General features: G+C 34.1%; 1 protein-coding gene across 27 annotated transcripts in view; it reads left to right on the top strand.

The window, feature by feature from the left end:
- LOC141396602 (uncharacterized) overlaps positions 1-24,984 on the top strand; it is a 128,984-nt gene extending 104,000 nt beyond the window's left edge. For 8 of the 27 annotated variants that reach the window (XM_073972187.1, XM_073972184.1, XM_073972189.1 and 5 more), the window contains 6 exons: positions 14,265-16,144; positions 19,179-19,354; positions 19,514-19,636; positions 19,719-20,487; positions 20,548-21,830; positions 21,902-24,984. In XM_073972187.1, coding sequence (XP_073828288.1) covers positions 19,181-19,354; positions 19,514-19,636; positions 19,719-20,487; positions 20,548-21,830; positions 21,902-24,820 — 5,268 coding nt within the window. In that variant the 5' untranslated portion in view covers positions 14,265-16,144; positions 19,179-19,180 and the 3' untranslated portion in view covers positions 24,821-24,984. Of the gene's footprint in view, positions 1-476; positions 550-6,069; positions 6,299-14,264; positions 16,145-19,175; positions 19,355-19,513; positions 19,637-19,718; positions 20,488-20,547; positions 21,831-21,901 lie in introns of all 27 variants that reach the window. The other 19 variants (XM_073972192.1, XM_073972195.1, XM_073972191.1 and 16 more) reach the window with 8 other exon arrangements.
- The last annotated feature ends 1,488 nt before the right edge of the window (positions 24,985-26,472 follow it).

The following is a 26,472-nucleotide window of genomic DNA, read 5'->3' as shown; positions in this document are numbered from 1 at the left end:
TAATATTTTTTCTGTCTCTTCTTCAATTATTATTATTATTAATTTTTATAAATTATTGACGTGTTGTTGTCCTCTCTCCCATCCCCTCTGTACCATGTAAGTCCCTTCGTTAATTCCAATTCCTCCATGTGTTGTGTAAATTTGTACCATGTTTTTCTTTTTCTTCATCGTGTTCATTTCAGTTTCTTCTTGTTTTCATTTGTTTTTTGTTCTTACGTTTCTAATTCAATTTTCCCCCCATTATGTAATTATGTTGTTACTTTGTTGTTGTTACTCTGTTGCTCTTCTGATAATATAGTGAGTTGTAGGTACAACTACTATAGATTTTCTTTTAAATACAACAACAACACTGAAATAATAATGACAGCCAGTTAGAACTCATGAACTCACTTGTCAATATCTTTTCTTCTCATTTTATGTGTGCCAACATCACTCTTTCATTTGTAAAACAGTGTTGCCAAGAGGTAATTAAATAGTTTTTTGCCACTATTATATTTTTCACCTGAAAATACCCCAATAAGGAGTTTAAAACTTAATATAACAGTTTTTGTAGATATTTTTAAACGGAACGGGTTGGAAATTTACTTTACAAACCGTATAGACTTCTAAACGACAAATCGACAGAGTTCAAGACGAATATCAAGGTGCAACGCAACAGATAAAAATATATAAAAATACTGAAAAAATGCTGAAATAAATACACAACAAGTATATAAAAATACAATAAAAGTATTGGGGGTTATTCTGAACAGAAATTAACCTTGAGTTTTGCCTTTCCGCCGTTTCAACTTAAAGTAGAAAGTGAGAAAACTCACGGGGAAGGTTATTTACGCTCAGAATAACCCCCCTTACTTCAAACAAATTATACCGATTCCCAAGAAAAAATCATTTAATTCCTGTGATTCGGAACTATAGCACTACTGCCACTAATAAACAAATTGTTCGAAAAAAATATGCATAAGCAACTCTCCTAGAGCAGACAGACAAAATACAGTGAGTCACAGTCAAAAGTTTCCACTTAAGTTTCTTACATTAAAAATGCGATTGCCAATAGTTAAGTAATGAAAGCGATTTCGCAATATTCAGGTAAATTCAGATAAAAAAATAATTACAGTGAAAAGTATCCACACTAAAAGTTTTTTTAAACAAAAAGTATTTCTTAGGTCTTTAGTACTTAGTATAATATCCTTTGTTATCCTTTACAGCTTTGAGTCTTTTTGGCATAGATCTAACAACATTTTCTGTGCAAGAATTCTGAATTGATTCCCATTCCCCTTGCAAGACATTTTTCAGGGTTTCTATACTTGAGACGTTATGACTTCTTATATTTGTCTCCAAAAATACCATAAATTTTCTATAGGATTTAGGGTAAGTGCACCAATACATAGTAGGCACTTTTAGGATTTGCCTAACTTCAATCATTCACCATTCCGAGTAAATTTTTCTGATTGCTATGAACTAAACCTTATTTGCTTCGAAATGTTGTCTACCTTTCGATGAAATAAACAAATTTTGAATTATTTCTTATAAAAGTTGAGAAAAATGCGAATTTAGTAAATAGTGCTTTTTTGCTAGTAGTCGGCACCATTTCCCAATTGTCGGCATGACATGTTCCAGTAGTCGGCATATCGTATGTTGGCAAAGAAATGTTGCAGGTTGATCGTTTCTTTTGTTTTAAACGATAGTAAACGCAATTATACACAAATAAATCTTATTTTAATCCATATTGCTTTTAAAAATTAAATAAATAATTTTAACATTTGGAATTCAGTTAAAATTAATTGTTTTAGGTATTTATAACATAAACTTAATTATTTGAAGTGTCAATTGGTTTTTGTTGCATTTTTTGTTAACATTCCAATTAATTTTTAATCAAAAACAAAATTTAAATATGTTGCTTAAATAAATTAGTTATTGTCTATAGTCAGTAACTAAAACCTAAAACCTAACCTAACTAATTGTCGGCATGCCAAAAACGCACTCACTTCAAACTAGGCCTAATATAGATTAAAATCGAATAAAAACTCATTTTTTATAGAAGTTGTTTTTATTAATTAGTATTTATTTAAGATATTTTTAAAATTTCGAGCTAAAAATAATTGTCAAATCGCAATTTTTTCACCCCATGCCGACTTCTGGCAAACTTGACATTTTGAGTCATTATCTTGATAAAATTGGAATTCAGCGCTATATTTCAAATCTTCCTTTAGAATCTTATCCATATTTCCTTCCATAAAGACACGATTCCCTACTATCAGACCCTCATCCTAGTTTTACGGATGGAACTGTGTGTTTAGGGTCCAAGGTCGTATTTGGTCCATCCGACCCAAACAGGTTAAATTTGATTTCATCGGTAAAAATACCAATCTTCCAAAACTCGAAATCCTTTTCTTTTCGTGTTCCTGAACGAACTCCAATCGAATCTGGCGGCTTTTTGAATTTATGAATGGATATTTCAGTGAAACTTTGCCATGAAGACCATCCTAATGGTTTCTGGGTTACACTTTTTATTAAGATATTTTTCCGCGATCTCAACAAGTTTAGATGCACTAAGCTTCGGGTTAGCGACCACTCTTCGTCTCTTTCTGTTAAATCATTTTCTCGCTGTTTTTCGACTTGTTGCAGATCCTATCTCGGTTTTATGTCTCAATATGATTTTTTTAACAGGAGATCGAGTAATATTGAGCATTTTTGCTATTTTCCATTGAGATTTTCCCAATTCAGCATGATGAATAACCAATTTTATTTCGGCAATCATTGTATGACGTCAACCGGCAAATTTATGCGGAATGTTTAAAAAACAACTGTTGCAATATTGTATAACTGTTATCAAATTATAAGTATACGTATACTTTTCAGTTTAAGGTAAAAATTAATGTTTTCAACAATTATTATTTTTTATCTGAATTTACCAGTATTTTGCTAATTTTATTTTACTAATTTTACGTTAAGACACTAATGCAAAAATATACAAAAAGAACAAAATCATTTTCTATAATTTAGTCCTAGCAATCGCAGTTTTAAAGTAAAGTACCACAAGTACCAATATTAACTACATCGGACCGTCTTGTAGCTCCCTCACAAGTGTTAAAAATATTAGATTTTGTGTTTAAGGGCAGTTCTAGGATAGTTTTTGAAAATTTTGCTGAAGGTAGACCTTGTTATTCTGATTACAACTATGAAAGATTTTTCGCGGACAATTCCATGATTCCTGACATAAGCTCTAAAGCAGCCAAATGGCTAAATGACACGATAACTATCGAATGGAGTGACATACATTGGTCCAACCTTTGCACATCGTAATATAGGATAACTCCTTTCGTATTTCCCTCCCAAGAGTTGAACATTTTCGTTAAGGCCTGTTCGAGGATTGTTTTGAAATTATTATCAAAGGTTGGTCATTTTTCGTAGGTAATTCCACGATTCCTGACTTAATGACTTAAAGATCTAAAAAGTCCTGCTGCTGGTTGACAAGATAACTATAGAATGGAATGACTACCAATAAAATTATATCCAGTTCTAAGGTGGACAATGTCAGTCCATTCCTTTAGATACCTTCTCCTCAAAAGTTCAATATTTTCGCGCTTTTCCGGTTTAAGATTACTTTTCGGATCGTGTTAAAATTTGACTTGCGGATAGTCATTGCAATCATGACTATAACATTGCAATTTTTTCATGGCGAAGCCAATTTTTCATCCTCTCCTTCAAACGACTTTCCCACTAAATTTTTTGATAGTCCTCGTATTTTTTGTCATATGGCAAAATTTTTGCTTTCAAGTTGCTTGGTTCTTATCCATGTCAGCTTGTGACATTCTTTGTGCCTTATACCCTGAGGATTCCATTCGAAGGACATTTTGTTTAGGTCGGTATCGTTTTTTTGTAAGCGTACCTTATATTTCCCTTTCAATAGATTCTGATGAAGAAAATGACAATGATAAGGGAACATTGATCGAAGAGGGTGTCAAACATTGTACATGTCGTACATCAACTACGCTGAGGGTTATAAACACATATTAAAAGAGTTACATGACCGCCAATCTCCAACTTACGATCTTCCGAGAGCAGGGCGGAATCAATGTATAAGTTGCAGGTTAAAAAAGGTTTAAACATTTTCTTAAATTTAGTTTTGAGCCGTTTTTCATTTTCATTGAAAATTGTCCACTAAATGTACATGAATATAAATCAATGTCAAGAGATTAAAATAAAATGTTCTCCAGAAAATAATTTATATTTAAAATGCAGCAACTCTGTTTTCTTGACATTGTTGCTGAGAGGGCTACGAGCAATCCAACGATTTTTCTCCCCTCGTGTGAACGATGGACAGTCAAATAATAGATATTTGGAATCAGGCATGCCAACTGTTCCGAGGTAAAAATCGCTACAGTCACATACGCACCATAGGTCTGTAGCGATTTTTACCTTAAGCTGGGTACACATTGTCAGTTTTGAATGACAGCTTTGTTGTTGCTTGCTAGTGTGGCCGTTCATTTTTGTCATTCATCATGCAACCACAAAATATTTTGTGGTTGCTGGACGGTTTGACAGTTATCGATAATTGCGAAATATCGACATTTAAAACTGACAATGTGTACCCAGCTTTAAAACAGTTGACATTCCAGCTTAAACAGTGGATTTTGTACGTCAAAAATCACCACAAGTAGCGGGAAAACCCCCAACTTGGCACCCCTGTTTGGAACAGCCAACTCTCTTTCGATTTTCTTATATTAGCAAAAAAATTTTTTGGCGCCCTTAAAAAACTTGTTAGTTTTTGTTATTCTTAGGAGGCGTTAATGTTTTAAGAAAATTAAAAACAGAATAATTTAAACATTTTCATTTTTTATCTTGTCTTTTATTGTTTTTTTTTTTCGTTTTTGTATTTGATAGTTCTTGCTTGTATTTTTTAATCTATATATAGAAGTGTTTGTTGTTAATTTTATTTTGTGTATAATTTTTATTAGTGTTTTGTTAAAAAAAATATATTTGTTTGTTTATTTAAGTATGTTGTAGATTCATTGAAAAAGACGTTGTTATGTCTTACTTAAGATTTGAGGTCTCTCATTTTGTGTTCATGTTCTTCTCTCCCTCTTTTTCTTTTATAAATTATAATTTTCTGATACATGCAGTTGATTTTATTATTTCTCTTTACCGGCATACTCTCTCTGAGAATGTGTGCTGCCTTATCGTTTGGATTTTTTTCTGAATTTAATTATTTTTAGTTTTGTCTTTGTGGTTTTACTTGACAATTATGATTCATTTTTAATAAATTAAACACCACCATAGTATTTCTTATTCTTCCTATCAGCTGTTTAGAAGTTCTCTTTGATGTCGCTTTTTTTGATAAAACACAAAAAATAGGTTAGGTACAAAATTATTGTAAAAGTTGTTTACTTTTACCACAGCGTACCATATATTTCAAGGTTATTCGTAATAATGAAACTGGATCAATAAAATGTTAGGTGTAGTTTATCTTATCGTTAAGTTTTGAAAGCATAGATAAATTGCTAAAACAAATTTGCCTTTGGTTATTAAAATAGTTTTATTGCTGAAAGCTACCTTATATAACTTGTGTAATAGGGTGGACATACTACTTAATATTTTTTCTTTACTAATTAAGAAGATTAGATTTAAATTAAGTTTAAAAATTATCATCAGACTTGTTTTCCATGAGGCTTGATTTCTTAATTGGGTAATCTTTAGTTTTTGAGTCTGGGATATGGGTTGTTGTTGTTAATTTTATTTTACTAATTATTAAAGTGTTGTATTTTTTATTATATTATCTCTTTTGTGTTTATTTTTTACTTCATTTGGCGGTATGTATTGCCAGGCATACATTGTAGTTAAAATGTAAGACACTTTGCCTATTTTTTTTTTCATTTTCTGGATTTCCCCATATTAATTCGTGTTTTTTATTTTTCTTTCTTTTAACAAAAGAAAATTAATTTTCACTTATTTATTACCTACCACCTTACTCTTCCTATTCATCAGTTGTTTTGTCCAATTTTCTTATGCCATTTTTAAATTATTGCAAATTATTCTTCACTGTTTTCCTTTCTTTTGTATTTTACACAGCAAAAAACTATTTGTTGTTTCGTGTTTTTTTTTGTCATACTCGTGCAACATGCATTTGTTGTAACCACAACAACAATGCCATTGGGAAATTGCAAATTATGTGTACCCATGAGAAAATACGGAGAGGAAGAGAGAGGAATAAAAACTATCTAACACTAGTATCTGTCAATGAGTTATACATCACAGAGATGGAAAGGCTGAATTTATAAAAAAAGCATTTTACAAATAGGTATTTATTTATTTATTTTTTCTATGATTGCTTTAAGTCTGGGGTGTTCCCCCATTTATCATAAATCTCTATTACAGAGAGTAATGTTTACAAAACGCACTGACAGCCTTGCAAAATTTACTGATCGCTACCAATATCATTATTTCATCCCGGCGAAGGGAGTTATCAATTGGCTTTTCAGTTTTTGAAATGATGATTTTTATAGTGAAAAACGGAACTCGTTAAGCATCGGGTATTCTCATGCTAAGGAGAATGATGCCCACTTTTCGGAAGAGTGTAATCACGGTAGAAGAATAGAAAGGTTGTAACAAGACTGAATCTAATTGAGCAATCTAATCACCACATATAGGTACATTGTCGGTAGGTTTATTTCTCACTAATGCTGTGGTTGATCTTTGGGATTCTCCATATCAGCGGTGATATCAAAGAAAGGCCTCTGCTTGGATCTCGTATCAGAGTAAATTCCAGATTCAGTCCCATCTTAACAATACTCTTACTATACAGATTTTTTAACGTGCTTATCTTTTGTCTACATTTTTAGCTTCAACCCTTAAAATGCACTTAAGCGACATTTTTAAACTTTTCAATTTGATTCAAGTTTGATGGTCCTCGAAATGCCCTTAAACTGCACATAAGCAAACATTTTGAACTTTTGTGAGGGAGGTACCCAAATGTGTTGTCTGTTGTTACCCCCATTATTATAAGTTTCCTTTGTTATAGTTTGATGTGAAAATATTTTTTAATGCCTCTCAATTGGATTATTTTGCGTTTTCAAATCCATCCAATAGTAAAAGAAAACATATAATAATGGCCCATAGACCCTCTTAGAACTTGATGTCATTTTGAAAGAAATTTTGCGATGTACATGCACAAAATCGAATATTTAGTCCAAATCGGTTTATCCGCTCCAGAGTATCGTGCGCACAATTTAAGCGAAAATACGAAATACGAAGACCTTATTTTGGACCAAATCGTTTAATCCGTTAGAGATTTATCCTGGAGCACATGAGCAAGCAATTTTTCAATTTTGTCATACTTTTTTGCAAAATTTTTCTTGGATAAATGTTTAAATTTTATATCTATGGCTTGTAAGGTTGTGAAATATCCCATATAGTTGGACTTTTATATATAACTATCTGAATTACTTTAAGTATAATTTGCCTCTAAAAAGCAAATTTGCATTTCCGTTTTCCCCGGAAGTGTACATTATACTATGCCTCCATATCCGCTTTTTTTAAGATAAATAAAATACATTTTTAAATACTACCAAATTTCCCATCACTGATACCCACCTTCATGCTCCTCCTCCTAGTTACACATTTTCCCTAGTCAGTTGCTATTGTTCCCATTAATGTTTCTAATTGTTGTTGTTGCTGCAGTATGCCTATGCTGTTGCCACTGTACTTATACTATCTATTGTAGTATAATTTGATTTATTTTTATTATTATTTAAGATATACATTTGTGTCATGTGTTGTGTTTGTGGACGAGTGTGTGTATGTAGCAGGAAAATTGCACATGTGCCGCCTTTTCTTACCCGCCACCAAATTCATCAGTTGTGGTGCAGTTAGTTAGCAACCCATTTTGTTGGCGGAAAACTTTTGCTGTTTTTCTTTTCTATTGCCCTTTTTTCTCATTTTTGCAATGAAATTTTAGGTGTGCTCTACTTCTTTTGTCGTTTACCTCACTCTCTGTCTCTCTTCCAGTTTAATTTATTTCTCTTGATTTAACAAAAATCAGCTGTTTTCTTATCTCAAAAAGAAAAGATATTGCAATTTTAATGCAATGCTGCTGATTCTTTTAATGCACATTTTGGATAAGTTGTTTCTGTTTTGTTCCATGCCATTCATTTCCATGTTTCTTCTTCTTCCAGCACAAAGTGGATGTCAAACAAACCAAAAGCCAGCTGATTTCAATTTGCCTTTGTTGCATTATTGCTAATTTTTTGTATAAATGAATGTATGTATGTGTTGCGTCTGTGACGCTGATAACAACAACAATTGCAAATGCAATTCATTAGTATTGTTTTCCGTTTTATACATACTCTTCTCTCTTCCTACTTCTCCCCCTTCCTCTTTTCCTGAGATACCAAAAAATTATTGTAAAAAACCGCAGTCTTTCAGTCACTACTTCTATTCTTCGTTCATAACTTCTATTAATGAGTTAAATCAGTCAGTCAACATATCTGTTTTTCTGCAAGTGAGTGTGTGAATATGTTAAATGCTATGTAATATTACGACGACGCCTGCTGAATTCATCGTTAATTTTACTACTCTCTTAATTTTATTTTGCACAAGTTGACCCAAATTATTTGTTACGGCCGACCTACTATTATTTTATTTTGTTGTTGTTGCCGCTGTTGGCAGAGTAGTATTAGTATCATCGTATTATTTCGTAGTATCTCATAAATGCATTCGTTTTATTATTAATTTTTCTTAGTTGGTGGAAGGTAAATGCAACAGAGCAATACAATGATGATAATTCATGGGTATAACAATAATGTTGACAGTATAACAGTTTTTTCGCTCTCCTCTCTCGCAAACAGTGTGATGAGATTGATGGGATTTGACAACTGGATGGTCAATCATGATAGTCCGGTCAAAATAGACATGCGTATAAGGGGGAAATAGCAAAAATTCCCACAAAGCTGAATTTTGGTGGATAGCTAGGGTTAGCCATTAGAAGCAACGTCCTAAAAGTCCCCATCGATCCCATGTGTGCAAAACAAGTTATTCGGGGTCAAAGGTCATTTTTGGAGGCATTATTCAGTTTTTTTAATTTTTCTCAAAAACGGTAAGACTTAGCAAAAGCCGGCTAAAGTAAAAGTTGTAGATTCAAAAATTGTCTACAAGAGTGGTCTTTATGATTCTTAAAAAAGACTTACCATTTTCGAAATATCGCGATCTAAAGGTCAAATAAAAAATTAGCCGCGTAAGTACATTATGAGGCGAACCGGTTAAAGTAACGACAATATGTGTTAGATACTTCCGTAAGCTTTCAAACGATATCCACTTTGCAGTAATCGGTTCAGTAGAACCGGGTCTAACCCAGTTTTTAAATTTGGCCTTTCTGGTCGAATAACCGGCGAACCGGATCCGCGACCGTTGAAAATTATACATTTCCGTAATCAGTGCAACAAACCCTACCTTCGGACAAAACTTGAAAAAAATCGGAGAGTTTTCGTTGGGGTCGTTCCCGTTGGGCTTTCGATTATACATGTGCGTTAAATGGGTTATTTTTGCATAAAATGACTCTAACATTGAATAACTCTACTATACACGCTCCGATTTTGTTGGAATTTTTTTAGAAGATAGCTATAATTTCGCTCTTCAAGAAAATATATATATTTTGGGGGGACAGACCCGATTACTTCGCTTATTTTAGCCGGTTCTTCTGAATATGTGCATATTTCCCTTAAAAGTGCATTAAAATCATGTGTTTTTTAGAACTGCTATATCTCAAGAATGGTTCCTTCTAAGAAAAAAATTATAAGGGTCAAACTTGTAGATAATTTTTCTGTCTACAATATTTACTTTAGTCATTTTTTGATTAGATCAACCGTTTTCAAAAAATAAATCCGAAAACCTAAAAACCCTTAAATTTTGACCTTTGACCCCGAATAATTTTTTTTGCACACATGGGATCGATGGGGACTTTTAGGACGTTGCTTCTAATGGCAAACCCTAGCTCTCCACCAAAATTCAGCTTTGTGGGAATTTTTGCTATTTCAATGTCTATTTTGACCGGACTATGACATGTATGTCTCAAGTAAAACTGCTAACAAACCCCCCATTCAGTAGTGGTCATGAGTACTTCGGGTACCCAACCTACATCAAACAAACATCAGCCCAAACCCCCCATTTACCAATGATGAGTGTCGGTGTCTATAGCTGAAATATGAATTAGGGTCTCTTTTAATTGTATAGGTATATGGCTTCCTGCTTAGATTTGTTTGTTTTGAAAATGCGTTGCAATTGTAAAGTGTAGCCGCTTTGGAGCTGAAATTACTGGTGGTTGGTTACCTACTTAGAATTACACAAAATTTCAGGTTATGTATTGGCGTGATTTATTAATTAGCATCATGACTACATATTTTATTTATAACAAAAGATTATGTTGGAGGTACGAAATTTTACATCTTCTACCAATGATGTTAATCTGTGTACTATAGCAGAAATATGAATGTATTTTTGAAATCGTTATTAATTTGCGGTTATTTGTCTATGTATCTTTGATGAGAGCTGATTCATAAACCTTTTATTTCTAAGAAATTAAATCAAAAAAATAATTTATTTTACGTAAAAAGCAATTTTCAGGGAGATGCCTCATATATTCTGTTTCGTTTTGTTGTTGCAGTCTGTTACAGCTATAAACGTGTGTTCGTTTTCAGCTTAATCAGGTTCTGATTCATCTTGAATGACGTTTACACAATTATTAAAGTAGTTTTTATTAAAAAGTTTGTGTTAAAAAGGTGCAATGTGTTTTGCGGACATGTACCACACGTTCGTTAGCATTTAGTAGCTGACAATATTTGGCCCCATATCATAAGCATTCGGTAGTTAAATGAGTTCCTTTTAAAATTTAAAGCATATAGTTCGGCTGGGTCGAAATTTTATATTTTATTGCACAAAGAAGTAATCAGAACTTAAATTGAAATCAATTTTTGATAGATAATTTTTTTAAATGCAAAATCATTGCTAATTTGATCAGAAAATTTGGCTAAAAACTTAAAAATACCTGAAATCGAGCGGTACCGTTATATGGCTCTATATCAAAAAGTAGACCACTATCCCAGATATGCCCAAGGCTTGATAGCGACCATTATCATTTTTTACATGTTTTTTCTATGTTTTTCTCACAAAAATTAAATTTTTTTTGTACTGGGCCCCTCCGAAATGGTATCCAGATGTAGTTCTAGCTATATCCTTGGGGTTAGAAATAAAAACGTTACATTGATAAAGCTTACATGTCATGAAAACAGGAATTTTTTGTGTCCTATATATGACATTGGGCATATCTGGGCTATAGAAATTTTGTGGGAAAATGTTTCCAACCTCTGGTAATACAAAATCCCAATTTACAACCAATTCGGAGGGCAAATGGAAATAATACCCTCAAACTTACTGAAAGTGTCGTCACGTCGCGTTATATGGAGGTTATACCAAATCGTGGTCTTATTAGCACATTTCCAATACCAAAAGTGCTAAGTACCTAAGGATTTAACCAAAATTTTAGAATGATTTCCACAGACCGACATGGCTATATCGAAAATATGTATATTTTATTCAGATATCTGGCTCTGGTTCCTCTGTGTCCAGATTCAAAAATGCTGCAACCTGAACTGACGGCGTCCACAAAGTATCAGGAGTTAAACATGTCCCAATCCACATACAGGTCATGTGTTTGGTTTTGTGCCATCAATTCAGGCCCAATATCAATTGAAGCGGCTAAAACCACTCGTATTCGCCATGGCAGCTGGAGTTCTTCAGAGGTTCTCTCTTCGCATATCTTACCATCGACCGGCTTATTGCTTTATAAGAGGTCAACAAGGTTTTTTGTCGGCAATCCAAGAATGCCAAGGATTTTAGGACCTTGTTCCTACTTTTGATCGTGTCGCAAATAGCTGTGGCTTGCGCGGAGGACTTAAACATGCTATCGAACGTTACACCCAATATATTGGGGTAGTTTTTGGTTGGAATAGGACACCTTCGAACAATATGTTGAGGAGGAGCCTCCTTTCAGCCGTTCAGGTAGTGAACAGTGTAGCAGTGGATTTAGCGGCGGATGTTTTCATATTCTTTAGGTGGAAGAACTGCACTAAATCAGCCATGTAGAGATTTAACCTATCACATGTGTCATAGCGGAACCACCCTGCCAACTTTCCAGGTTTCTGGTACAATATGGGTGGCTAACGACAGATTGAGGAAACTTGTCAAATACTCAACTCCGGGTTCATCCAGTTGCTTAATCGTTACCACTGATATTCCGTGTGGGCCCAACATTTTGGATTATTTTGCGTTTCGGATGACGTCTGCAACATCGCTCATCGTAAGCGTTGACGGTACCTCTTCGGCTGGGAGGACGTAGCGTAGCACACTCCTCCAGTTTACTTAATTCTGTACCAAGGTTACATTGCTTCAGGTGGTTTAGCTAATTTTTCCGCTTAAGCTTGCCTACTAGTCTGTTGACTTCCAGAGTAAGTTGTTTAACTCTTGGATCTTCAGGGTTTGTACGATGAATCTCAGCATGCTCATTTGCTAGACCTATCGTCTCTGCTGAAAAATTTGGTCTTATTTTTCGAATATTCGACTATCTGGTAGTATGAACCGAGCGGCTGCAGCCGCTACACTTGGATTTGAGGGAGCGGGCAGAGCAATGATTGGTAAATTCTCCGAATCCTTGCCCATCAGCTTTCCCGTGGTTTAGAAAAGTACGGCTGTCAGAGGTGCTATCGACGTAGAATTTTACGATGATCAGAAATATATACATATGTGGGAAATATATACATATGTGTGGGATCAAAATGGTGATTTCGGATACAAACGGAATGACAAACTTAATATTCCATCCATTATATGTATATATACATAAAATTGAAATATTTACCATCTACTTTTAGAAACCACCCATCCATCACATATAACACCGCATCTTGCTTTACAACAAAAACAATAAACATTCCATGCCGCTTCACATAAAATACCTGCCATGTAATTTGTTTAATTGTTCATCAATTTTGTAAAGATTTTTAGTAATCGATAGACTCAATTTTTGACTGCGGCACCACTTCCGTTTATTTATTTAAAAAAAGATCAAGCGGAAAAGTTGAACTTGTAACATTACCTATACGGTTTTACATATAAATCATTCTGTTTTTACGGCGCTTTACATTTGGCCATCATCATCATCGGCATATTTGTAAACACTAAAACATTCTCTTTGTGCGTGTATTTGGTTGTTATGATAATTATAATGACTTTTGTTGTTGTTTTTGTTTTACATTTTTCTGATTTGTTTGTTATATTAAAACACAGCCAAAAAGCTGCTGGTAATTAACATCGATTTTCGATTTCTACTTTTTTTCTTTTCAATTTCAAATAATAACGATGAATGACGCCCATTTTTCACATAGTTTACTTTACAGATTAGATTCTATTGTGCGGGGTACATATTGTTGTATTGCATTGTTTTTTTTTATTGTGTTTTCATGTTCGAAATGTTTCGATATTATGCGTAAAATGGCATTGGTTCCTCAATTTTGATAAGAAAAATCGGTTATAATCACACAAAAATGATATGCAAAATTGCATATGTAACTGTTTTTGTTGATATTTCTGGAAATATAAGGAAAGCAAAACTTGTGAGATTTTCAAAAGAGGTTAAGGACTTTGAAAACAATTCGCAATTGATTGATTATCTTCATTATCATGCAATTTGTTTAATTTAAAAGTTCCAACTTGACCAATTGTTTCTTTAAATTACGTCAATATCTGCAGCATACTTTTAGGCGCCGATATCATTTTTGCCTTAAAAAGAGATAAAAAAGTTCAAAAACATTTTCTTAACAGTAAAATGTTTTAGGTTCTAAATAAAAAATCTTATTCAGTTCCTTATAAGAAGTATATCCCATGCCAATTTGTACACCAACAATACGTAACATATGCTTCAGGCAGCTAACAAAATTGATTTGCTTTACGACCAATACTTCATGTATAGAAACTGAAATTAAAATGATTGTCTTTTATTATAGTTTTGTATGTAGCGTTTTATTATAGTTTTGTATGTAGCATATGCTTCAGGCAGCTAACAAAATTGATTTGCTTTACGACCAATACTTCATGTATAGAAACTGAAATTAAAATGATTGTCTTTTATTATAGTTTTGTATGTAGCGTTTTTATATTTTTTTTCTTTCTCAAACTGAATTTTACTAATTTTTAATAATTTTCTATTTTTCTCATTACAGAAATCTAAAAGAATTATCATCAAACAACACGAAGAAGTTGGAATAAAACCTCGGAAAATTCAGTTTATCAAATACTGAATACAACAAGCGATACACAACAACAACAACACAAACAAGCCAGAAAAAAAATAAACAACTTCAAAAGTTGAAAACAAACACGAGCAAAATGGATAATTAAAAAGAACAACAGCAAAGAGAAAAATATGGAAAACTAACATCAACACGATTTTTAATAACAACAAAAAACATAAAGAAATTTGCAACCTAACACATATTACAACAACTTTGCAACAATTTTAGTTAGTTTACATCACCCACAACAACACCAGCAAACATAACCCAACAATTTAGCAAACTTCAAGGTTAATTTCTTCACATGCAGTAAATAAAATTTGTTTGGGATTTTAGTTCCACATCTATTTCTCATTCGAGGAGAGAAAGGAAGCAATAGAAAAAAACTACCAGGAGAAGTTGTTTGATTTCGACCACACCAGCCAGCAAGCAATGTACATAATCAAAACACAACAACCAGCAAAAAAAACATAACGTTAGATGTTGTTGTTTCCTTAAAATTTTATTTTTTTCTCTTAGTTTCATTTAGACTTGTTTTGTTTTCCGTTTCGTTTTTTGTTCGGAGCCTTAACTTTTGTTGTACTACGAAGAAACCAAGGGAATAGTGGAACCATACCCTCAATATTATTTCTCCAAATGCAATTCAATTGAAAGAAAACAACAACAGGATCTTTGTTTTGGCAACATCAAAGCCAGGCGCAACCAGTTAGAGGATCTGAGAAAGAGTTAAAGAAAAAGAAACCATAAACTAAAGCCATTTTGTTGCTTTTATATGTCTTGGAACAATGCTGTCGCCTAATTTGAAAAATGATTTGCTAAACGACATGGAAACGACTAATTTGGCGTCATTATTCAGCTTTGCTGCTGCTACTGCTACTGTTGTATCGGCTAATCCGATTGCTGGTGTTGCTGCTTTACATTTGGCAAACGCTCACTTGCTACAAACAAGTGTTGCCCTTGCTCCACAAGGTGTTGCAGATATTGCTGACAACAACAACATTCACCAAGATCAACAATAAGAAGCCCACAACAGCAATATAAAGAACCAACATCATTCAACGACAACAACAAAAATTAGAAGAAAAAACAACACTCCACAACAAAAATAAAAAACATTATAACAACAAGAAGAAAAGAAGAAGAACATCAAAAAGCATTAATAGTATCTTTAATAACAAGCAAGAAAGATAAAAGGAAGCAAGAAGAAGTTAAAATATAAATAACAACAACATTCTTGAAGCAGAATATTTGAGCAATCCTGTAAAACACTGTATATAACTGTAAAAGTTTTTGCCGTTTTTTGTTTTATTTGAAAGCCAAACTACTTGTAAAATATATAGTTTAAATTTCAAAATCTACAACTACATTTGGATTGGTGGATCATCATCGAACAAATACAAAAGGAAGAGAAAGAAAAATAGATGAAGAAGATAAAGTTAGCCATAGATTTCCTCTCAAGAAAGAAAAAACATATAAACTAGTGCAATTTAAAATAAATTATAACATCCCCCAACTTTTGAGGAAGAAGAAATTCAACAAAACACCACACATCACTCCCCTCTACACACCTTTACTCTTAACTTATCACTGGCCAAAGAATTACAATTCTGCAACAAAAGAAGAAATAGAAGAAAGAAACCTCAGCAGGATCATATGATTTTGTTGCAAACAACACACAGCTAATTGTTATTTGCGGCATTAGTTAGAGATAAGAAACAAAAGAAACGTCATCATTATAAACATCATCATTCACGACGCACGCGCCCGTATAACCTACCAGATATAGAAATTCTAGTTAAACTATAACGGTAAGTTGTCGCTGGCCCATTTCAGTGCTTTCTTTTCGTTTAATAATATCCCCTATTTGTGTTTATCCATCTGTAGCTAATCCTATCTGTTTGCATATTGACCACAATTAACATTTATCTATTAAAACTAATCACAAAAAACACTTAAGGTCCCCTTTGCCATTTGTTGTTTTCCAAATTTAGTAAATTGTTATTAGACACGATGTTACAGAGATAATCAAATATTTATTCTTACGAAATGACAAATGTAGAAGTAGAAATGGGTAAAAATTCAAAATAAAAATTCTTGTTATTTTTAGGTCTTTTGAGGTGATGATTAATGGCCTTCTGGCTATCTTAAAGTTAAAAGTGATTATTAAATTGGAAAGAGGACATTCTTAACCATCAAAATGCGCACTGGAGATGGTGTCTTAAAATAAATAATTTATTTTAATAAATTACTGTGAGTAGTATAGATAAAGTGATTGAAAATGGTGCCCTTTTTAATTAAAAGTAAATTTTTTATGATTTTTTACATTAAGTTTATTTGATCTCAGAGTAGTGCAATTAATGTTGTTTTGTGTATCAATATGGGCGAATGGACTTTGTTTCTATAATGCTAAATAAATTACATTAAAAAAACTTGTATTCATAATCTCAATTTTTGTATAGACATTTAACAATACTATATAAACAGTAAACTTATCTTGTCTCTCTGTCATTTTATGCTTTGTAACATCGGGTCATATTATATCTAAAAAAATACAATTAGAATTTTGCTTTTCTAATTTTTAAAACTTCAATATTATTAAAGCAAATTTTTTTCAAAATTGTAACAGTTTTTATACTTAGATTTATTAATTTATGATGGTTTCATTTGATCTTTGGCTATTGTTAAGAGTTGATAGGATGTTTGTTTTTAAATTTTAATTGGTTTATTTCTGGACTTCAATATGAATGAATTGCAAAGGACCTAAATGTTTATATTCTTTTTTCACATCAATTTGTTTTATTTTTGGCCAATAAGTAGTCTTTTCAAATTTCGTATTAAATCAACGTTACACATGCCTAACCTCAAATATGTTTTGGCAAAAATTGGATAAAGGAAATTGTCCAAATGTTTTATAAAAAAAAACTTATAAAAATTGAGGTATGTATGTCAGGTACAGTTATATTTCATAAAATATTTTTGAACTTTCGATTGCAAAATAACAGAGTTCATTACTCTCCTTTCCTAACTCAACAAAATTATTTCAATCCGTAATATGAACTCAATAGTATTTTGTAGACTAGGGTGGGCGATTAGTATGGAAGGAAAAATCTTAATGGGCGCTTCACGCTTCTGTTCTTAGGATTGTACTGAGCAGAAAACAGCTCATAGTTTCAGGAAAAATTTGCACTTTCACAAGGCCAAAACTGCCTGCAGAAGCGTTTCAATGCTTTTGCGATATACTGGAGAGTTATTAACTATTGTCATGGCTACAAGTTTTGTTTCAGTATTGCATCGAAAATCTCAATGGCTTGGCTGTTAGACCAAAACTTAAAACTCGACGCCTGACGTGTGCGTACAAAAATACAAAAACAAAATACATGTATTTCAAATTGAAAACAAAAACAAATCGTCACCATAAATGCCGGAAGACGTAACCAACAAAACGAAAACTTTACAGGAGAAGCAAAAAACGTTATAAAATTAAAAACTGTTTTATGGATTATTAATCTCATGAAGGCGAGTATATGGGATATTATCGATCATATACGAATGGTAATAAGTAGTGAAACCAAAACCGCTTAAGTGCTTAGTTTTGAGATCCTCCATTACAATAAAATGTGCAATATTATCCTATTTTCCGAAATGCCATTTCTTGAATAGGATCGTTGTTTTTGAACGTAGAAACTTGACATTTTGCCAAAGCATGTATTTTAGCTTTATGTATCAGATTACGTCAAAAAACGAATTTCGATTTTCAAGTCGGTTACGTCTTCGGGCATTTATGGTGACGAAATACATGTATTTTGTTTTTGTATTTCTGTACGCACACGTCAGGCGTCGAGTTTTAAGTTTTGGTCTTACAGGCCAAAAATTGAAAGAAAAAACTGACAAAAATTATGATTTTTTTACATTTTTGAGTTTGGCCATGAAAATGAGTTTTTTTTCTAAGTAATATGTTCAGACAAATTGCAGCCCGAGATAATAGCTATAATTTTCTTTTAAAAATAAGTCATAATTTCAAATAGTTTAATTTGCAAATTTTTAAAAAAAGAAAAAAAACTGTGGAAGCTCGATTTTCACCGTAGACGTATGGTCTAGTTGATTTTTTTGCTCAGTACAATCCAATAATCAGAAACTCGAAGCCCCGCTTAATATGTTCAAATCGCCCCACCCAAATGTTGACCCTTGCAAAGATTATACCTCAAATTAGTCTGTTTTTGTACCCTCAGTCATGTGGATTAAAGGACGAATTCTCTGTCTGGTGCGCACGATAATTTTCGAAAGCTGTAACCGATTGGGCTTTGCATATCTTAACTTATATCATGTTCAAAGGGGGTCAATTTCATTTTCTACCTTTCCTAAAAAAGTTGAAAATTTGGTTGAAGAGGGGTAATGAGTCTTCTTTGGGCCTGCAAAACTTTTCCCCGGAAATGTGCCAGTACTCGTCCACGTTTTGCCGTTTAAATTTCAAAGTGGTCAAAAAACTTCTCCAGCTTCTATCAGCAAAATTAAAAAAATACTTTAAAAGGACAATTAAATATGATAATCATAAATTCTGCGTGACGTTGATTTAATAAATATTTCAAAAAATATTATTTTGTTTTTGTTCTTTTTCAAAATTTTATCACACAATACCCCCCACCACCCACACGATGCCGCCATACCAACCACCCACCAAAACTACCTCAACGTATATTAAACCTCTTCTCTCCCCCATATTTTGATTGACTACAACAAATACATGTGAAATTGTATAATTGATTTACTTTTGTGTCTTTCTACTCTTTTCGTTTACAAAAATTTACTAAAAAAATAATTCAAAACAAAATTATCAAACAGCAGGTATGAAGTATCCTCAACTAGTATCGCCTCGTGCCGTGAACGCCATCTCTGATTGGTTAGTATCACGTTTGGAGCAATTAGGCGTTGAGTCACCACAGATCTATACAAGACTACTACTATCTCTCTTACAATCGTCAGTTCAAGTGAACGATCCAATTGAATTCAGCAACTTGGAAGTAATTCAAAATTCTAATGTTCCGATATTTTAGTATAAATAATTTTTATATTTTAATTTTTATTAATTTAATTTTTAATTTTAATTTAATTTTTCAAAATTCTTAATCCTTAAATTACATTAAAAGGAATTTTCTAATGAGAATTTTCACTGTTTTTAGGCATTTTTTGCTAATCGCAAAGGAGGCCACAACAAACGTTTTCATTTGCCCTCCGATACCGAGAAATTGAAGAAACTAAATGCCGTACAATGTTTAAGGGAGATTGTTTCAAATGAACAGGAGGTAAGTAGATATCAGCAACAACAACAAAGTCCTTTTTTCTATAACATTTTACCATTATTGTCTTCCCACATTTGACGATTAGACTGCTGCCATAGAAAGACTTGTTGATGAATTGTGTGAAAAATTAAAGGACATTGAAAAACGTAGCCAAGAATTAAATGATGAAGAACGTTTTCTAATCGATACTCAATTAAAAATTGACTTATTGTCGTCGGGTCCAGCTACCACTGGCGTTAATAATCAACGTCGTCATCATCATCAATCACAGCAACATCATCACAATTTGTGTCATAATCAATCGATATCATCGTCTTCATCCTCATCAACATTATCTTCTTCTGCATCTGCACAACAACTTATTTCCTCGGCTTCCCAAAACGATTCATTTACACGTCGTACTACCACCGGACCATCAAATGCTAATGAAAATGCTTTAAACGATAACGAAAGCGATCCCAAGAAGCGTTATTTTCGGGCTTTTCCTGCCTTGTCTAAGGAAATGGAAGACTCTTTCCGCATATGGCGTCGTAATGCAAAATCTTTAACTTGGCCAATTGTGGGACGTTCATCGATTACTACTACTGAAAATACTAGTTCTAATAGTGCTTCTAGCTCATCAAGTGTATCTTTGTTAGCCGATAATAAAGTTGTTGAAAAGAAATCGAAAGTTACTGCTGCTGGTGGAGACCAACATTTAGAAATCCATAATAAATTAAAAGCAGAATTCACTGGAGATATTGCCATTCAGGGTGTTTCAGCATCATCTAGTTTGTGTGGTGACGTACAACAAGGAGCAACATTAGGAGCAGCGGCAAGTGCAAAAAAGAAATCTAAACGTCGCCGGAATCAAGGTAGGTTCTTTAAAAGCCCTTGCGAACATTTTAATTTTTATTTCATTACATTTTTTTCAGCTTTGTGCAAAGGAAAGCAAATTCAAAATCTACGCAAACCCCCCGCAACAGCGAGTGGCAACAACTCCACTTCGAACTCTGGTAAATCATCACATCATCGTAACACTTCTCCAGCTTGGGATACTGATTTCAAAGGTTGCTGGGAAATGGGTCCTGATTTAATTAAAGAATTTTTGGCTCGTCAAAAGGGTACTAATACAGCTGCCACCAAACGTAGTCGCAGCAACTCCGACAGCATGGATGTTGAGGCACGCAATGAATATAAAATGCTTAGCGAAATACCAAAAAGTGATGAACTGCTCAGCGGTATTGAGCGGCCATTAATGAAACGCTATGTTGACATTTCGTTCTGCTATGATGATGCGTCGGATGATCGCCAAAATTATGAAGTAGTAACAGATGATGGTGTTGATTATGTCGATGAGGACTATGATGATGATAATACCCTGGCGTCAATTGAGGAGTTTTCCAGTGGCAGCAATGGTGGCAATATCATTAATGCCCGTCGTTTATACCAGCGTGAGGGTACTTTGCAAAAACCTTTAGTTGTGTGTAAAACTGGCGTCGATGATAGTTATTTAGATGATTGCTCTGAATCAGCGGATCATTTGGATTTTGCAAACTTTAAGGCAAAGTTCAATAGCAGCGTTGAAGCTCTGTGGAAAGATGTGGAGCCTCAAACCACAACAACCGCTCCGCAACAACAGGGTACATTTGAAGGTGCTGTAAATACAGGCCCAATCACTAATCCAATTGGAATTTCATCGGCCTTCTATGCTACAACTTCGCTCAATGCTTTGGCACCCTTTAAACAGGACTTGTGGAATTTCTGGTCCAACTACAACAACCAACCACCGCAAGCGGTGTCCTACGATCAAATGGCGAAATTATCCACCAACAACGTCAACTCGATATCGTCATCCATGATAACAACAACACAACGTTTAGATGACAGTAGCGCTAGTTCTGGCGCTGGCGCCGATATTGCTAATTCAAGTGATTACTACTCTATGCCCAGTAATTTGGATGATTTCGATAAATCAGTGGGTGCAATGCGTCGCATTAATGAAGCTGGTGCTTCTCTGGGCTGCGGCGGTGGTGGTGGTGCACATACACCATCAATGAATCTATTCTTGCAAAATTCCATTTGGTCTTCATCGGGAGATTGTGTTGATGCCGTGGGTGCTGCTAATGAAAGTGATGAGAGTTTTCTATACAAGGTGTGGCATTCAAATAAGAAGTTGAGTCAGATTGACATGGCTGCCAAGAATAAAAATGAAAAGGTAAGTTATCCGCTGAGAATTTCCGTTGTAAACCCATTCAACAACTTGTAACTTTCTTTCCTTGTCTTCAGGTTGTTGCCAACGTAATGAGTGGAGTAGGCGATATGGATTGTGGCTCTGTGATTTACAGCAGCAAGGCTTCTGAAAGCCACATGGAGGGAGGAAATGGTGCTAAACTTGAATTTCCTCCCTACAACAATTTAAAATGGTCGGAGGGAATAAATGCTGGTCCAGCATATAATAGCCTACGCTCCAACGCCGTGGTCTCCGCTATCTCTGGAGACATTGAAAACTGTGGTGATGCTAGTAAATATGTGGCTGCTTATGGTTCTGCAGCAGCGATTACATCAACTGGTGCCAATTGGGAAGCTCCCATATATGGTCAAAATACTCAACCGGATCTTAAATCCTGGTGTGCCTCCAATCCCATGTCTTTGACAGAAATGTATGGCAATGACGTGTGCGACAGTATTACTGAAGATGTCGCCGAATCGGTCATTGATGCCCCGCCTGGACCAGAAGTAACATTGCCAAATCATTGTGCCGCTACAAGTGGTTTTATTGCCTATGCTCGCATAAAGGCAAGCGGCGTCAGTGTGGTTCAGCCCCAAACTAAGCCATTGCAATCACAACAGGTTGCCCACATGGCCAGTGACTATTTTCGTGGTGGCGAGGAAGAGAATCTGTTGACTTCCGAACGTACTCATTTTCATCCCATCGAGACCTATGTTGATGGCTACACATTTGATATAAGCAGTGCTTTGGATTGTGTTGAGTTCGAACGTAGTGCCAGCGGTTATTTGTGCTATGATTCCAATGAGTATTTGGAATATACAAGAAACGATATCTACTTGGCTGATGAGGAAGTGTCCAATACTAATTTAATGAACTTTTCAGCCTCGGCATCTTCACAAGTGGCCGATGGGCGAGTTCATGCAGCCAAGGAGAAACCGGAAAACAAGGAGGTGTTTGTATTGAAATTCAAGTTAAGGCGTTCGGGTGAAATGGCCTGTCAAACAGAAGAAATTGATTTCCAATTGGCAGCAGCCAAAATGTCTAATCAACCGCAAATGAGCGGTATTGATGCTATGGAAATGTCCATGTTCTCCTTGGATAATTCGTTAAGCCTTAGCAGACAGGCCAACAATGAGGCCATTATGGCCGCAGTTACCCAGGCTGTGGCCGCAGCTGCAAAAGCCGCTGCAGAACAACAGGGTCTCCATAAAGCAGCTCAACCACAAAACACTAGCCTTGCTGCCTGGGTACCAGCCGTCACTCGCTCGGATTGTAGCACCCAATCATGGGTACAAGATGCTTCGCTATGTGATGAAGTCGACTTTTGTCGTACCACTGCTGTTTCAGCTGAACAACTTAGCCAATTTTGGTCTATGCAAGAAGTCGAAAAACAATGTCAGCAACGTCGTTTGCCACCAAGATCCACTTTTGCTAGGGTCGATTTAGATCGTAATGAGGATAGTTCCTTGGATAACTCGTCGCATACTTTGTGGGGCATGTGTGCCGTTTGTAATAGTTGTGATTATGGCAAATCTTTGCCAGCGAATCGTCTGCTACGCGATGAATTGAAATTGGAAGCCGATGAAATAATGAGCGATTTGCGTTACATGCAAGACTTGTATATTGGAGAAAGTGATTCAGTGGCCGAAAATGTTAACGATACTAGCGATGGCGATGCTGGTGACCATGAGGCAGGGAAACAACCAATAATGGGTAACAAAGGAAACAACGAATATAATGTTGGACATTTGCAAGATCACAACGAGAGTGCTGTACAGACCATCATGTTGCTAAAAGTAAATAAATTAATAGAAGATTTATTAAGACCCGAACAAACGGGTAAATTAATTAGAGCAAATCCTGAAAAAGAAGAAGAGGAGACCTTGGCTGAGAATATGCCAATGGCCAATGATTGGTCCATGACTGTGGATGATGATGCTGCTGTTGATAACTCAAATTCCTGGCACTTTAGCAGAGACCAGCAACAATGCAGCCAGCCAATGCATAATATTTGGCAACATGATGCCAGTGAAAATTTGGAAAAAGAAAAGGCCAAATTTGTTGCCATTAAACCCATGAAATTATTGCGCCAAGTTGGTGGTTCTCTTAACGAAGAAGATTTATATGCAGATAAATTGAATTGGGAACATGAACATTTGGCTAAAATATGGCAAAGAGATGAAGAGGCAGTTATGGTGGCAACCACAAATCAAGAATGTAAAACCAATTTTGCCGAGGAAGGAAATAATATTGAAATAAAAAATGAGGAAAAGCCGCAAGTCCTAGAAATTGTCGAACAGAAAAATTTGAAGAATTTACAAAACAGCAACAATACTACGCCACCTTCAACTGCATCCTCTGCATCCTCCATGTTGGCTACTAATAATACAGCTGCCTATAAAAGGGTCCAACAATTTTTAAATAGTTCTGCTGCCAAATTGAAATTAGCGGCAAATCGCAAGCGGCGCCATTCTGCTTCTCAAAATTTCTACAAAAATCATAGTCTTCATAGCAACAACAATAATAGTAATAACAATAACAACAATGATAATATTACCGATTTAAATCGTTACAAATTCGAAGAGAAAATGACAATGGCACCAACTGAGTTACCTATGGCCACCAGAAACACCAACAACAATGATGCAGCTCCCAAACAAACTATTATCACTTGCAAATATTGGACCACCAGCACAAATGGCACTCAGGCTTCTATGGATTCGGCTGCGGCAGCCATGATGTTATTGGCTGCCGCTGCAAATAAAACAACTATTATAGATGGCAGCGATGGTGTTGATATAATGACTGCTGCTACCGCCAACACCACCACCAACTCTCATTACGATGAGGATACAAACGATGAAGGCATCATGTTGGAAGATAACACATTTGGTAATACCTTTTCTTGTCTTATTGATAAAAATGCTTCAATATTGAAGCATGTGACCATGATGACACGGCCCCTTACACGTTAAATATACGCCCCGCCCCCACTCCCATAAAATGAAAGAAATGCAACTTGAAATCATACAAAAATTAGAGAAAAAGTTATGAAGGCACAAGTTTGAGAGGGAAAACTTATAGATGAAAAAACGAATGTAAAAATAAATGTAAATGTAAATTTCAAAAAAGAAATAAATATTAAACGAGATTAAACTTTTCAATTTCCCCTTAAAACAGTTACAAAAATTCAAAACGAACAAAAAAGTGTGTATATTTTGATGAAATTCCATAACTACTACTCCCCCTTAACATCCCTCTCACTTGTGACAATAACAACCTCCCTTTATAAACAAGATCCTGTAAGAAGAGTTTTCCAAAAAAGATTTCAAAACAAAAATACTGTGTGTTTAGATAAACAATATAAAAGCAAACATAAAAATATAAAAAAATAACAACAACAAAAATGTACAACACTCTCCTCCACTAACTTTCACATCAGTCGTCCTACAAAAAACTATTATTTTCATATTTTATCTTTAGCCCTAATACACCCTCACCCCACCCACACTCCTCATGTATATTCAAAACTATTCTGTTTTTTGTTTTTGTTTAAATGTTAACAATTTTTGTAGTTTTTAAAACAACCACACAAACCAATACAACATCCCACAAAAAAATTAAAAGAGAAATATCATCAACTTTTATAAATATTATTTTTCATGTATAAATACGTAATTATGAATGCGGTTAATTTGCTAATTTTTCTTTAATTTTCTCTCACTCTATAATTAAAACTTGTTTATTTTTACACAAACGTATTTTTAACAAATTTTCAAAATTTGTTAAATTTATTTTTTAGTTTTTTCTTAATTCTTGTGTCCATTTCGCCTTCTCTCTATTTCTCACGTAATCGCCAAACTCTATTGAAAATGTAAAAAAAAGAAAAAAAAAAAACACTTAAGTTAAAAAAATACCTACCATTTATTTTTGTTTCAATTTCAATGATAAAATTTCGCAAAACAACAAACTATTTTGTTCAAATTTTCATACCAACAACAACTACAACTTGTGAAGAATAAATGTAAAATTTGAGAAAAAAGCGAAACACAAACAGAAAAACATTTATAACATCATTATCCTAAACAATAATAAAGGATTCTAATAAGAAAACCAAAACAAAATATCTAAAATGTTTAGTTATTTTTTTCTTTACAAATATTTACTTCTTTGTTTATTACATTTTTGGCCAAATATTTCAAAATCGTTGAGGTAAAATATTGAATTGTGAAAGAGTTATTTATTACTTAATTTGAGTTTTAACCTTCGAGTTATCTTATTTGGCTTTAAAACAACAACAATAAACAATCTAAGAGCGAAATTGAATATGTTTCTAAACGTTCTTGCTACTCTTCTCTATTTGTGGTCGAAATTTTGAATATTTAAAAGTAAAAAATTCTGTTTTATATTTTGAAAAAAAGCTACACTTTGGAATATCCATACTTGGAATATTTTGACTTTGTAATATCCAAATGAACTTTAGGTTCTATTCAAGGGAAGTAGTACGAACTATTTGAATAAATTAATTTTGACGAAATTTTGTGAAGTCTTTGAAATTTCAACCCAGCACAAGCTATATTAACCGAATATACTACCCCACAGCTAGCAAAACAGCCGAAGTTTTCAG

The sequence above is a fragment of the Musca autumnalis genome, unplaced genomic scaffold, assembly GCF_047663935.1.
Source record: "Musca autumnalis isolate F117 unplaced genomic scaffold, ASM4766393v1 scaffold_3, whole genome shotgun sequence".
In the NCBI taxonomy this organism is placed as follows: Eukaryota; Metazoa; Arthropoda; class Insecta; order Diptera; family Muscidae; genus Musca; species Musca autumnalis.
Note: the sequence above shows the minus strand (reverse complement) of the source record. Positions and strands in the feature narration are given on the sequence as shown.